Source organism: Gobius niger (assembly GCF_951799975.1).
Source record: "Gobius niger genome assembly, chromosome: 19".
Taxonomy (NCBI): domain Eukaryota; kingdom Metazoa; phylum Chordata; class Actinopteri; order Gobiiformes; family Gobiidae; genus Gobius; species Gobius niger.
Window position 1 is genome coordinate 9,769,315 of NC_136870.1, and position 14,793 is coordinate 9,784,107.

Genomic DNA, 14,793 nt, shown 5'->3' on the forward strand with positions numbered 1-14,793 from the left:
TAATGTTGCTAAAACGTTTCTGTCAAGTAAGGAAGGTCAACACGCGTGATTTTGAACTACGGAGATACAGCAAAAGCATAACAGATAACACCTCAGAAAGGAGTGAATAACAGCGGTATCATTTATGTGTTTATAATGCAACCTCTTGTGAACGCAGCATCAGTTTAGTTTCACAGGGTGGAACACTTTGTGGCTCACTAGGCTAGCTTCCTTCCTTCCTTCCACAATGTTACGGAATATACTATTGTTTAACACTGGATTTAGAAATGCTCTGTTTCACAGTAAAAGGCTTCCAACCAGGCAGCTACGCTCTTCTGTCAAATACTCTACAGCTCTAGGTAAGATATTGTCTTCCAGCACAAAATCATATGGCAGCGTTTTGTAATTGTGGACATCAGTGTTTTTTTTCTTCTCCCCTTTATCCAGACAGAAAACGGTTTTATAAAACTGTCAGCATATCACAGTGTGATGGTAAGTGGAAAAGATACGTTTTACATTGTTGAAAAGTATAATCCAGTGCCTTTTAGTGCATTGTTACAATGTTGTAATCCTCATGTGCAGGTGGTCTTTATGAGATTAATTTGGACAAAAAAAAGCTGAAAACTCCCGGAGGAAAGTTGTTCATGGTACCAAATGAAGCATTGGCCATCGCCGTAGCAACAGAGTGGGATGCTCAACAAGACCTACTCAAGTTCTACACCATGCATCTGGTGAGATCATCATCTGTTTTAACCATTAGTTGCCAGTAGATTGTGTGTGTGAAATAACACAAAATCAAAATTATGTTTTACATTTATAGACCACACTATGCAACACAGCCTTAGACAATCCCACACTACGTGATGAGGACCAAATGATCAGTGCTGCCCTTAAGTATCTCGAGACTGACACAATATGGTAATGTGTATTTTAAACAGTTTTGTTTCTGGAAAGATTGTAATATTATTTGAAGTCGTAATGACTTTGCTCTTCTTGCAGTTACAGAGTAGAGGAACCTTATGGTTTAGTAGATCTTCAGATGAATGAGTGGGACCCTGTTTTACAATGGATTGAGAGCAGGTATATGCACCTGTTGTACAGTTCCTTCAAGCAGATATAAGTGCATTTAAAACTAACATTCGTATGCCTTTTTTTTGCAGATATAATGTCACTATTGGGTCATCATCAAATATTTTGGGCCCTGAGATTCCTGAAGCAACCAAAGATACTTTAAAACAACACCTCAAATCTTACAACCATTGGTCGCTGACAGGTAAAAAGGAAATGAATAAATAAATAAAGGATCAGTGGACATAATTATGGTTTGTATAAGAGCCGTCCTTGTAATGGTATAAGATTTCAGAGGACATACATTTATGTATCGAATGGAATAATGTAAAATTATGAAAATTGAAAAAGTGAGCGCTGCTACTGGTCCCAGAGGCATCTACACAAAATTGCCCTGATGAAGACACGCTAGTGTTGAAACGCATTGGCATTTTTAGATCTGTCCATGCCTGAATCTAGGACTTTTATATTTTGCTACCACAGAGTACCTCAGACTTTTTTGGCTGCATTCACTAATCCATGTTGCCAGCCAGTCCTCTTTCTGCTGTTCAATGCCAAATTCTGTTTGACAAAAATGGTTGAGTGCTAAATATGATTAATGCAAATGTCAATGTTAAATGTAAAATGAACAGAATTTGCGTCCTCTATTTCCCCTGACTTATATGGCACATTTGTAAAAGAGCATGTCTGAGCATGCAGTAATTTCTTTTTTGTTTCTCATTGAAAATGCAGGGCTGGAGTTTGTGGTCAATCAGCTTAAATCTGTTGTGCTTGCTCTGGCTACGATTGACAGACACGTGTCTGTAGAAAAAGCAGTCCTGCTCTCAAGACTAGAGGAGGAATATCAGGTATAAATTATCCCCCTGACTTCAGTACATTATAATAAGATATTGTTATTTATATTTATATGTATTTTACATTTTCTATTTCCAGATTCGTCAATGGGGGAATGTAGAGTGGGCTCATGATTATGACATGTATGAACTGAGAGCAAGAACTGCAGCTGGAGCCCTGTTTGTACAACTGTCTTCTGAGACGTCATCTATAAAGCGCAAACTTTTACAAGATTAAAGCAAGTGACCGGATTCTGGACTTATCAACCTCCAGACTGGCCAGACCCAAACATGTTTATTCACTGTCGCTCACAGACAGATGCTCTGTTGCACAGTCATTTCACTCTGACCATTTGTCCCGCAGTGTTGATATGTGGCAGATGCCAAATATGACACTAGACTGAGCCTGCAGTCAGTTCTCAGTCGTCTGTGACATGACCACGTGCATGGGTTCCCAGGGAATGACTCATGTTGTTTTGTGCTAGAATGTGCTAGAATGAGCACGTTTCATACTAAACGGATGTACAGTGGGTAAACAGTAACATGGGACAGGCTCAAAAGTTCTTGTCATAATGAAGTAAAAGTTTGTTTATAGTTTCAGTATTTCACTTTATAGTTTCATGTTGTTTCTGGTAAAGCTGTCAAATGATAATAAATTATAATAAAAAAAAGAGTTGTCTGCCATTTTTATCATCTTCCAAGGTGACTATCCACATAATGCAGCATTGGCTAACGGAAAACCTTAACCTCTATTATTCAGGTACTATTAGTTGCTATGCGCTCATCAGGAAGTGAACTTACTGCGTATCTAAAATTAGGGCATCAGTCATAAACGGTGGACTTTTATTGACGCAACCTTTGCCTGCTTTTATTTACAATCCCTACACTTTTTTATGGTGGATGGCGCGGTGATCCAATCGGTGTCTAGAACCGATGATTCTAACCAATGACGTGACGCGGTGGGCGGGACATGACAGAGCGTTTCCTCATGTATCATCTTCATCCCATGGACTGACTTGTTTGTTGTCGAGCAAGATGGAGTTCCTTTTGGGGAATCCTTTCAGTACTCCGGCAGGACATTGTATCGGTATGTAGCTGGTTCTTTGACGCGTGGCGGTGTGGGTTGATCGACGCAAATGCCATGCAAATTGTAGCCATTGCTTCCTGCTCGCGCCGCTCAGTTACGTCCATGCTAGCCACCTAGCCGCTAGCTGCGTTATTCCTGTCATCTCGCTAGCTTAACAGCATCCATATATTTTTTACATCTATTTTAAATGAAACCGCACTTAATAACCCTTCAACTTTCACAACCAACCGTATTTTCAATGTCCCCTCTCCCATGTTGTCAGATCGCGTTGCCACAAGTCACTGACTTATTATTTTAGCGGCTTGTCTTTAGTCAATCCATTTTAAAACCTAATCTCCTTCAAAATAAACATGTCTTACAGAGAGGGCTACAGATGGCTCCCTGCAAAGCGAAGACTGGACCCTTAACATGGAGATATGTGACATTATAAACGAAACAGAGGACGGGTGAGTGGTGCATGTACAATGAAAACCCCCTGCCAATTTCCGCGTGTAATTCATTAACCCTTTTGTACCCACACAGGGAGCAGTTTCTTCTGTCATATTGACATATGATTCATTCATGTCGTGACCTTTTTGCTTCTAAAGGGACAAGGCGTGGCTGTCTGAGGTTGTGCAAAGCTGGTTTACATATGCAAGGCCCTGTTTCTTATCTCTGCTTGTAACCTTGCCCTGTGTGTTTAAGCTCCTCCTGAAGTTCAGCCTGTGTTTGATTTATAAAGTTGTAATGTCTGTCACGAATTATGGCATGCCTGGCTCAGCACTTTTCATCACACTGCTTTAAATTGAGCCAGACTTGAGCTCTGGCTTTGATTCACAGGTTTATTCAGGAGTGGATTCAGAGCTCTTGATGTGGAAAGCGCCCAACACGATTCACCCTCACACAAGCGGGTTAATAATTGTTTAGTTACAACAAGCCCCAACGTCCTGTCCACTGAAATATCAGCCACTGGCCTTGCTTTTAAGTCAGACAACATCTCGCCAGGCTTTGATGTTTTTGTTTCAGGGCTTTGGCATTTTATTATCTGATACGGCTGAAATATATGAGAAAGCAATTATAATATGGCTATTGTGTTGTGTCAGCAATAACAATAATTGGTGATATATTGTACAACCCTATTCTGTATGATTTTGTTGGTCATCTTTAACCACACCACTCTGTATACTGACCTCCTTTTCAATAATTTGGACTGAATGTCACATGCACTGTATCTTATACTATTCCGGAAGTTAGTTTTGTGCTGTTGTTATTATTAAAGATCCTTCTTTTATTTTTGAATGTGTGCAGACCAAAGGATGCTATTAAAGCAGTGAAAAAAAGGCTAAATGGAAACAAGAACTACAGAGAAGTTATGTTGACTTTAACGGTAAGGCTGAATGTTTTTTTTTTTTTTTTTTGTGAGCCATGCTAAAGTAATGCCTGTTTCATTCCAAGCAAGATGAACAACTTCCAACATCTCTAGTAGTCTTATGTTTCTATTCTCAGGTTTTGGAGACCTGTGTAAAGAACTGCGGCCATCGTTTCCACGCACTGGTCACAAGCCGGGATTTTATTGACGGTGTGCTCGTCAAGATTATCTCTCCCAAGAACAATCCACCCACAATAGTCCAAGATAAAGTTCTTGCCCTGATTCAGGTAACGGCAGTAAAATCACAGATACGATTGCAGCATTCTTCTTTATGTAAGAGTGACACAAACACCGTTGACGTGAGAGTAAAAGCTGGAATAAGACATGTCTGCAGTGGAGGTGCTTGTTTCAGTACAGTCTGTGGTGGTGCAGCCGTCCATGAGGTGCGCTGTTGTCACCAGGTAGAGCCCCAGGTGAAGGGCAGTAGCTCCGGTTACCTGCCAGGGCTCAGGTAACCACTCGGCGCTCTCATGTGGACTGATCCTGTTTCCACCAGGGAAATGTTGTGACTCAGGTGGGGGGAGCAGCTCAGAGGGAGGAGAGAAGATACACACTTAGTTGTTTCTTGTTTGTGATGGGAAGGTCACTTGAGGAAACCGTACGGGACCTGTTTATGAAAACAGGTCTTCTTGCTCTGCCTGCCATTCAAATGACAAAAGCACTGATGTACATTATTCTACATGTTTGAAGCAACATGGCGAAGAAACGGGTTACGAAAGCACTAAATCCTGATTGAAGCCTTCAGTCTTTTCAAAGTGTGACAATAGTGTGACAAAAATAGATTTGATTTTCTTTTGTACTGAGTCTTTTTAACCCCAAAAGCTTTTACAAAAGCTTTGTGGTTTGTGGCTTCACATTGTTCAAAGAAGTGATCACAAACCAAGCCTCTTTTACAACACGCTGACATACTCTCTATTTACAGTGCAGCCCTCCCTTAATGCTGCTGATTGTGCTGATGCAACCTCTTGTTTAACTCTTTGTTGACCAGGCCTGGGCCGATGCGTTCAGGAGCAGCCCTGACCTCACAGGTGTGGTGCAGATTTATGAGGAGATGAAGAGGAAAGGCATCGAGTTTCCAAACTCTGAGCTGGAGACACTGTCCCCCATTCACACACCTCAGAGGGTATAACTGCTTACTAATGAGAGACCGACTCAATGTTATGAACATATTTTGAGCTAGTTTGTTTTCTTGATTTTAGCTGGCTTCAGCTCCAGAGGGCGACTCCACTCTTCCGAAGTACAGCACAGTCACCCAGCCCACACCAGCACACACTGTCCCACCAGCCTACGACACCGCTCAGGTCCCAGACGTCCAGGCAGCTGGAAACATCAACCCCACACAGGAACAGGTTCCCTTCCACCCAGTACACGAGGCACATTTTTACAGAAAAAAAGTTGAATTAATTGTATCATAAAATTGATTCTTTTCACCGTTTCTTTGGTTACTGGCATGGACATAATTAGACAAGGGCAATGCAGTGCATGGTCCGGCAGTTAATCATAATCAATTCAGAATTGCAATTTTAATGGTTGCAATTTGCAAGTCACAAAGGCTGCAGTTTAGGCAGTATGAAATCCTTTTCAAGGAACAAAATATTCCCTTCTCCCTTCATATTTTGGGCTGCTAACCTTGTAGTTTAGACCTCTACAAACGTACTGTCAAATGCAACAATTCCTGTTTTTGTTATGTGGTTCATGTGTCTAAAATGTGCAAGTTGAATTAAATCTTGGATCTTTAAAACATAATTGTAAGTCTAACAGCAAAACTTTAATATTTTTTCAGCCCTGGATAAGAATTTATTTATTATTTATGTCCAAAATAAAGTCTCACGTTCCACAATGTTAATCCCGACGTCTCGCACATCTTATATATACACAGTATTGCTCTTCTTTATATTTGTATACCTACATATTTAGTTAGTTTTAGTTAAGTTTATGACCAAGAAACTTAACATTTAAAAATCTCCAATGTTTTTCAGATCTGCAGGCTGCGCAGTGAACTGGACATTGTGCGTGGGAACACTAAAGTGATGTCCGAAATGCTGACCGAGATGGTCCCCGGGCAGGAAGACGCGTCGGACTACGAGTTACTACAGGCGAGCTCTACCTCTTTCTCACCATCTTAATTCATCTATTTATTTTTGCCCTTTGTGATTCTAAAACCTCGCCTTTTCTCACTTGTAGGAGTTGAACCGGACTTGCCGAGCGATGCAGCAGAGAATAGTGGAGCTCATCTCTTGTGTCTCCAACGAGTCGGTCACCGAGGAGCTCCTGCACGTGAACGACGACCTCAACAACATCTTCCTGCGCTACGAAAGGTCTGAACCACGACACGTGCACCTGCTTCGTCTCAATACTGAATCAGTGCCTGTTTTGTTTTGGTTTGTGCAGGTATGAGAGGTTCAGGTCTGGGAGGTCCACAGCTCAGAGCGTCAACAATGGGGTGAGTCAGCAGCCGTTGCCTCTGGACATGAATTTAGCGGTTTGAATCGTGGGACTAGCGCCTGTGTGCTCCATGTCACAGCTCCCATTGCACTAGCGTAAACTGCTAATGACACAACTGCCACGAGTGCTGCTGTGTGTCCCATGGCTTTCATTGTTTACATGCTTAAAGGAAACAGAAGCGTTAATATAATTAGCTTTGTTTTGATCTGTGGTGTTTTAATGGTTAGAGTAATATATCTTGACATCAGATGAATATGCAAATACATGTTTTGCTTTGAATTCTGTAAATGTCCTACTGACCGTAAACCATTGTTAATGCGCTGGTGGCTAACAACCTTTCGCATTATAGAGTCAAACACTGCCTGACCAACAAAAAAAGGTCTGATGCCCTAATATTTCATTGGAGCGCCTTGAGCTTTTGTTACAGCACACATTTGCTGTGTCATTGTCAGAGGTGGTAGCGCTCAGTTACACTTACTCAAGGTTTTCCTACAGTGCTTTTTTTTTACTTCTCCCTGAGTAATATTATGCTCAGGTATCTGTACTCTTGAGTAAAAAACATAGTAACTCGTGACACTGAGTTAATCGACAAAACACATTTTGCATAAAATCGATGTATTTTGACAATTCTTCATATGATTTATTTTCGTAAGTTTTAAAGCTGTGAAGGAAATACCATACAAAAATGTCACATTATTCCATGTTTCATTTCTCATAATTTATGTCACATCTGAAACATGAATCAGACTTTTACACTCAAACAGTCTCTCATTTACTCACAGTAACATTTTCTCCAAGGACTTTTTTACTTTTTCTTGAGTAAATGTTTGGGTTACTACTTGTTACTTCTACTTGAGTGAAATTACATAAAAGTAGCATTATATTAACATAATGTTTTGGCTACTCAACCCACCTCTGGGCATTGTTTCAATAAGTGTCTGCAACATCAAAAGATCCAGTGTTGCAGTCATTTTTCACCAAGATCTGCTATTGATGATGAGCGAGAGTGTGACCACTGTGCAAAGCCTCCTCCAGCACATCCCAAAGATTCTCAAAGGGTTTAAATTTGGACTCTGCGGTGGCCGATCCATGTATGAAAATGAAATCTCCTGCTCCCTGAACCACTGTTTCACAATGTGAGCCCGATGAACCCTGGCATCGTCATCTTGGAATACGCCCGTGTCATCAAGGAAGAGGAAATCCATTGATGGAATAACCTGGTCTTTCAGGATGTCCCGTTCGTCTGCTGATCTCATTCTTTGGGCTCATAGTGTTGCTGAATCTCGACCTGATCAACTGCGTTAACCACAGATCAGAACAGTTTGTTACACCCAGGTTGCATTTTTTTTTTTTTTGGCCAGGCAGTGTATAAATGAAAAATTGAATGCAAAATCTACTTCTAGAACCTGAGCTCCATTGTCTGGGCTTGGCGCCGACACAAACACCGGCCTGTGAGCCACTGTGAGCTCGAGCATGAACCTAAAACACACGAGTATGAACTCATATTCCTGTTTACAAAAGTTGAGCGTTTTAGTTTGCCGAATACCCACTTAAGCATGTCTCCATCTGTCCTGAGAGGCCGACTCTGCTTTCTGTCTAATGAAGCATGTTAATGTTCCATAGTTACCATGCCATTGCCTTCTTCTGTTCCTGCACAGGCATGCTAACCGTACTCACTGTCTGTCCCTCTCTGCTCTTTTCCGTTCTGTCCCTGGCTAGCTGAGACAGGCAAGTATGAATGAACGGTACACAGGCCATGTAGCTGACCGCAACATCCCCCTCGGTCACCGTCGAAACATGGCGTATTCATATGGGCTCCATCATCGCCAGCGTCCCCTTTCCTCCCATATGACATGTTTTGACCACGAAAAACCAATGACAAATATGTCGGTCCCGCCAAATCCCTTTTCTTTTCTGCTGTAGTTGCAATTTCTTGAGGGGATGTTAAGTAGTTTTAACATTTGGGCAGGATGATCGTCAGAAAGTCCTTTTTTTATACCATTTTCTTTCATAGTGACATTAGGAGTTGGATAAGGATTTAGTAGAGGTGCGGATGTTCCTGACAATTCTTCATCATTTAAGAAACGTGAATAGAATAACACAGAAATTCAATACAGTGATATTAATACTTTCAGAACATTGTGCATTTTTATTGAGCATCCCCATAAGAAACAAGCTTTTATTTCCCTTCCTCAAGAACAAGATCATGCTCTTGTTTTGTTTTTTGTTTTGTAACACCTTTTGCGAAGCTTCAGTCTAACCCAGCATTCCCCTTTCGCTTTTCGTACCGAGGGCTTGTCTCTTTGCCCTTGTTTGCCCGTGTGCAATGTGTTTCATGTGCGTATATCATTTTACTTTCTTCCAGGTCTTGAGTGAAGCCACAGAAGACAACCTGATCGACCTGGGCCCAGGGTCTCCAGCCGTGGTCAGTAACCTGCCCTCATCTCCGGCTACACTGGCCTCTCGTCTGGCTGGACTAGGTAAGGAACGGCATCAAATCGATTTATTGGAGAGAAAAAAACAAATGTGATTTAAACAGATCTTTTTCCTTGGGTTGTTGCCGTGTTGTCTTTTGTCGTTTTCTTTAAGCTTTTTTGTTTTGTTTTCGGCTCTATTTTACACTCTGGTAAGGCCAAACTGTGCTCGGTTAAGAGGTTGAACTCCTTTTCTATGGTCAAATGAATGGGAATTTTGCTAAAAGGGGCTAGATGCAAGTTAGCCATTTTATACTCATTACTGCCACCTCAGGTCATACATGTAACTGCACCCTCTATATGTGCTTGAGGCTCTTTGGACCGAATTAAAGGGATATTTCAGGATTTTTGACACAGGGCCTTATTTCCTAGTTATCCAGAGTGTTGCTGGTACCTGGTGATATTTATTTTGTAATTCATGCAGCTCTTATGTTTGAAGAGTTTCGTGGCGCTTGGCTAATGCAAGGCTGCCGTATTTCTACGATGTCAACTGGCCTGCATTAAAAACAGTCTGAACCGCTCCACAGTGCACCTGAGGCAAATCACTTATAACGCCAGACTAAATAATAAGTAACTAATATAAATGTCTGTGTCGATAGAATAATTTTAACCATTTTGCATTTAAAATAACTTGTATTTGAGCAGCATCTGCTTCGTGTTTGTATAAGCTACGCAGCGGCGGAGTGATCTGCTAGAAAATAGTCCCTGAAAATGCGATCATTCATGTGATGCAAGGTCAGTTATATTCCAAAAATTATTCTATCGACACAGACATTTATATGGTTAGTCTGGCGTTATAAGTGATTTGCCTCAGGTGCTCTGTGGAGCGGGTCAGACTGTTTTTAATGCGCATTTCTCTGATACCATAGAAATGCGCTAGCCTTGCATTAGCCTAGCGCCACAAAACTCTTCAAACATAAGAACTGCTTGAATTACAAAAAAAATATATCCAGAAATCAGCAACACTCTGGATAACTAGGAAATGAGGCCCTATGTCAGAAATCCTGAAATATCCCTTTAAGCTCGTGTATGAGGCACTTAAGACCGAATTAACACCTTTTTGAGTGACAGTGCAGGATTATAGAAGCAGTTGTGGAGCAGGTCTGGGCTCATTCTACACATTAGGACATTGTTGGAACATGTAGGGGGAGGAAAATACTTAATTTTAACATTTTTAAACTCTGTATAGTCCCTTTAAAAAGTGACCTTGTAATTTGCGTTTATTGTCTGAACCCCTATAAAAAGTCACTTCCCATTCTTTCCCGCAGACATGGGAGCCGACAGTGTGAGCAGCACCCTGAGCTCCCTGTCCACCCCTAAACCAGCTCCAGCGCAGGAGGACGACTTCGACGTGTTTGCACAGACCAGGACCGGGGGGGCGGCCTCCGAACCTCCCAAAACGTACGCATTGTTCTAGTTTCTCTGCTTCTCTTTTAAAGTCAGTGTGACATTACAGCGTCCTTAACAGTTTCACACAATACTCTTGAGGGTTGTCCAGATTTACTCAACACTTCATTTTCTCCCCCCCCCCCCCTCCTGTTGTAGCACGACAGCAGCAGACGACTCGGGCGCTCCTCCAACCCTGAAGGTCCGACAGCCCACTGCAGCGGTGAGTCTTTGCCACAAGCATTTTTTTTTGTATAATTGGACTTGTTCATAGCTTTTGTAGCCATTGAGAAAGTTCTTTATTGCCCTAGCTTTTGCTATTATTGAAAGCTGCTTCTTACTTAGGTGAGGTGAACCGCCAATGTCACTGTCCATAGAGTAAACGGGCAGTAAACAGTCCTTCCCCGTTTTGCTGTTGCTTGCTTCACAATCTCATCCGTATCTGTGTTTATCCTCTTAACCCCTGCTTTACCTGAGTTTACTTCATTTGAAAGTTAAGACCTACAAAACTAATCCAAATGGATCTTTTTCCTCGCTTTTTGTCACTGTTATGTTGCTCTTTTTCGTAACACTTTTTTGTCACTTTTTCGTCACGTTTTTGTCGCTCTTGTCACACATTTTTGTCACTTTTTTGTCACGTTTTTGTTGCTCTTTTTTGCATCTTCATCCTTGTTTTCGTCTAAAGCCAAACTGGAGAAAATGTGCTCGGCTCCGGTGGGGGTTAAGAGGTTAAAACTTTACATTTTTAATTTGTGTCTTGCATAGATTTTGTTTTCAGTTTCTGCTTTTAAGTTGTGTTGTGTTTGTTTTTTGTTTTTGGGGAACATTTTTTCTTTCTGTTCTGGCTTTACCTGCCTGTGGCTACCCTTGCGGTCTTCATGTTGCGCCGCAGGGTGTCGCGGGCCAAGCCTCTGTCATGGATGACATAGAGGAGTGGCTGAGCACGGATGTGGTGAGCCGTCATCGTTTTTATTTCTGCATCCATTTTCTGATTAATTTTTTTCTTACTCATCTCTAATTCAGGACCGATCATTTTCTTTTAACATTCAATCATTTGTGTTTTGTCTTATTAATAATGACTAATGTTTTGAGTGTTTTGTGGAGTGAGTGATATTATCCCATTGTAAAAAAAAAGAGCATGTACTGATTTCATTTCATAGGAGTGTGAATGCATGCATCTAACATGATCATTCAATGGAAAATGGGGTCTCGTGTATAAATAGATAAGCCTGCGATTTATTGAAAACCATCTAATACCACTGATACTTAGATACTAAGCTCGCAAGGGTATCCACATTTCTTCATGAAGGCTGAAAGTATATTTTATTTATTGGTCGGGACGGTGCATGTTAATGAACATACATCTCATACATGTAAACATTTTTCGCGTCTCATACATGTAAACAAGCCACACCGGATTGTAGCCTTGGGCTAATTTCCATCCATCGTCCCCCAGGCGCACTCTCAAACACACTCACATTCATCCTTGCCTATTGTACATGTTTTTAGTGGTAGGGGAAACCGGAGTACCCGGAGGAAACCTACGCACGGGGAGAACATGCAAGCTCCACACAGAAAGGCCCCGTCCCTGGTGGGACTCGAACCCGGACCTTCTAGCTGTGAAGCACGAGCGCTAACCACTGCACTACCGCGCCGCCCTATGAAGTGTCCCTTTGTTCTAGAGACCAAAAAATGTAGTAGTTCGGCTTTACCCAAATTCAAAAGCTTCTTGATTGGATCTTACAGCCTATGGATTATTTGAAAGCTAAGATCTACAAAACAGACCTAAATGGATCTTTTTACTCGCCATGTCCTCACTTATTTGTAGCTTTTTCATCCTCATTTTGTTTTTTTGTTGCTATTTTGACGCTTTTTTCAAGAAGCTTTTAGATTTGGGTTAAGTCAAGGCCGTGGGTAAGAGGTTAATGATAGATAATATCATACCATAATGTTTGTTATTGAGGGTGTAGTGGATTATGAAAAGTTTCTTACCTAAGACAGTTTGAGCCTATAGGCTCTGTGCTTGGAATAATGACATAGCAACATGATGCTAACTTCTTAGGCTAACAACTGTTTCCTGTCCACGTTTTAACCCCGTCGAGAGTTCGCAGATAAGCGTGTCTGCTGGTAGTTGCCTTTTGGACTGACTCTGAAAAACTAACCAATCTAGTTTTCAGTTTGACTAAGTAAACTTGCCTGCGGTGTTTGTTTATTGGCTCTAAAAGGCTTTTCGGCTGGATATCAAGTTCTGCAAAATGTATTGGCCAGCGCAGCTTCAGTAAAGTGCTATAGCTGTGCCAGGCCTCCGTTGGAACAAAGTTAAGTTTGCTGGTCAACATTTTTCGCGTTGTCAATTCGGGTAGCAGCATTTTACAGAATATATGCATTTCTTTTAATTTAACTTCATAAACACTTTCAGAGGCATTAATATTCAAGAAATCTGAAACGAGCATCTAAACTAATTCAAGAAGTTTGTTCAGCTCTACTGCACAATTTGCAATGTAATGAAATGTCCGCAATAATCAGGGGGATTCTTGTTTATTTAGCCAGAACAAACTCTTGACCCTCTGTCTTTTTCTAATAGAAAGGGGATGATGGTGAAGAGGGTGTGACAAGTGAAGGTAAAGCGCATCGTAAAATAATCATTTTCTTATCTTGCATCGCACGAGATAACCCTCTTATTGATTTCCCCTTTCCCAGAGTTCGACAAGTTCTTGGAGGAGAGAGCCAAAGCCGCAGAGATGGCCCCTGGACTACCGTCGCCCCCTACTGGAGACCCAGGCGCACCACCACCACAACAACAACAACAACAACAACAGGGCACCCCGAGCCGCAAGAAACCGGAAGACGCGCTGTTCGCCATGTAGACCTTTTCTCACCTCTGACCCTACGACCCCGACCAGCTGAGCAGCATCATCCGACCTGGCGCTAAAAATAAACCACACCCGCCTCCTCCCTTTAGCACTGTATTCCAAAGTCCGAAAGCTGGACGATTTAGTGTCAGACAGTGAGGAAGTTGAGCAGTGTGCGCGTGCCTGTGTGCGCGGAGTCGGGCCCGGGCCTGGCGCGGACTGCGGAGCTTCATGTTGCAGCTAATCCTTAGTCAAGAAAGAGTAGAGTTTTCTTTAAAAAAAACAAAACCCCGAAAGATTTATTTCTTCATCGCCCGAGCATGCATCAGCAGCATCCGACACAAAATGGCGGTTCAGTCCCACCCATAGACTCTTTGTGTTCAACACCAGTCCCTTATTATTATTATTATTATCATTATTATTATTGTACATCTGTAAATGGCAAAATATGTCGAGTATATGAGTTATATGTATATTTAAGCTGCATATGAAAGAGTTGTGTAGATTTTTTTGGGAACGCAGGCTGAGGTTCCGGCTGCTTTGACGATAATGGGATGTACCTCACAGCGAAAGGGAGCATTTATCAGTTCAAAACCAGTTAAAGAAGGGAATGTATTGCTTCATTTTGATTGAAAGCTTAAGTCGTACAATCGAGCTGCAGTAATTTATTGAGATTGTGTTGAGATTCGATTAGCAAGTGTCTAGGAGCCGATAATGCAATAAGGCAATAATATGGCAATATGGCAATAATATAATATCAAATTATTGAGTCAAATCGTCATAAACGTCAGTGCCGTTTATGAGAGTGCGTTTTGTGTGAGTGGTGGGGATTCATTCATATCATTTCACCCCTCGCTGTCAGCTATACCAAGAAGACGGACAGAAGCTATAGATTGAGATGACAAAATAAGACGTTAATATTTAATACAATTTGATAATTTAATTGTGAAAGCATTTATCAACTTTTGGCTCAACTTTTTGATTATGTTATTGACTTGTATTTAACCTTATTAATCCCCACCTGAACCGAGCACATTTTCCCCAGTTTAGTTTTACCCAAATCTAAAGCTTCTTGGGGATAAAAAGCCACAAAAGATCAACAATAATGTGACCAAAAAGTGGCAAAAAAAATGTAGATGGAAAAAGGACGTGAAAAAGGCGATGACAACACTATCAGTTTTGGAGGTCTGAGCTTTCAAATTAGGCGTTACCCGTGACCTGTACAGTTACGCCTCATTTAAGCTCCAGACCAGAAGCTTTT

At 41.5% G+C, this 14,793-nt stretch overlaps 2 protein-coding genes across 2 annotated transcripts; both read left to right on the forward strand.

Annotated features, from left to right (window-relative positions):
• Window positions 1–27: 27 nt before the first annotated feature.
• Window positions 28–2,517, forward strand: atpaf2 (ATP synthase mitochondrial F1 complex assembly factor 2). Its single transcript, XM_079577628.1, has 8 exons — window positions 28–338; window positions 427–471; window positions 562–710; window positions 800–897; window positions 979–1,059; window positions 1,140–1,252; window positions 1,780–1,895; window positions 1,981–2,517. The coding sequence occupies exons 1-8, from the start codon at window positions 227–229 to the stop codon at window positions 2,116–2,118; spliced, it is 852 nt and encodes a 283-aa protein (XP_079433754.1). The 5' UTR covers window positions 28–226; the 3' UTR covers window positions 2,119–2,517.
• Window positions 2,518–2,841: 324 nt separating this feature from the next.
• Window positions 2,842–14,247, forward strand: tom1l2b (target of myb1 like 2 membrane trafficking protein b). Its single transcript, XM_079577527.1, has 15 exons — window positions 2,842–2,967; window positions 3,329–3,413; window positions 4,255–4,333; window positions 4,453–4,602; window positions 5,364–5,498; window positions 5,575–5,724; window positions 6,355–6,471; window positions 6,560–6,693; window positions 6,767–6,818; window positions 9,186–9,300; window positions 10,563–10,695; window positions 10,840–10,903; window positions 11,573–11,632; window positions 13,265–13,301; window positions 13,381–14,247. Exons 1-15 carry the CDS (start codon window positions 2,916–2,918, stop codon window positions 13,545–13,547), a joined length of 1,530 nt encoding a protein of 509 aa, XP_079433653.1. The 5' UTR covers window positions 2,842–2,915; the 3' UTR covers window positions 13,548–14,247.
• Window positions 14,248–14,793: the final 546 nt, after the last annotated feature.

Bases quoted from the DNA above. Each gene is read 5' to 3' on its own strand.
- atpaf2 (XM_079577628.1), top strand. From the start codon at position 227: ATGTTACGGAATATACTATTGTTTAACACTGGATTTAGAAATGCTCTG. The intron at 1,060-1,139 runs GTATATGCACCT...TTTTTTTTGCAG, and splicing joins TTACAATGGATTGAGAGCAG to ATATAATGTCACTATTGGGT. The intron at 1,896-1,980 runs GTATAAATTATC...TTCTATTTCCAG, and splicing joins GACTAGAGGAGGAATATCAG to ATTCGTCAATGGGGGAATGT.
- tom1l2b (XM_079577527.1), top strand. From the start codon at position 2,916: ATGGAGTTCCTTTTGGGGAATCCTTTCAGTACTCCGGCAGGACATTGT. The intron at 4,334-4,452 runs GTAAGGCTGAAT...TTCTATTCTCAG, and splicing joins AAGTTATGTTGACTTTAACG to GTTTTGGAGACCTGTGTAAA. The intron at 6,819-9,185 runs GTGAGTCAGCAG...ACTTTCTTCCAG, and splicing joins CTCAGAGCGTCAACAATGGG to GTCTTGAGTGAAGCCACAGA.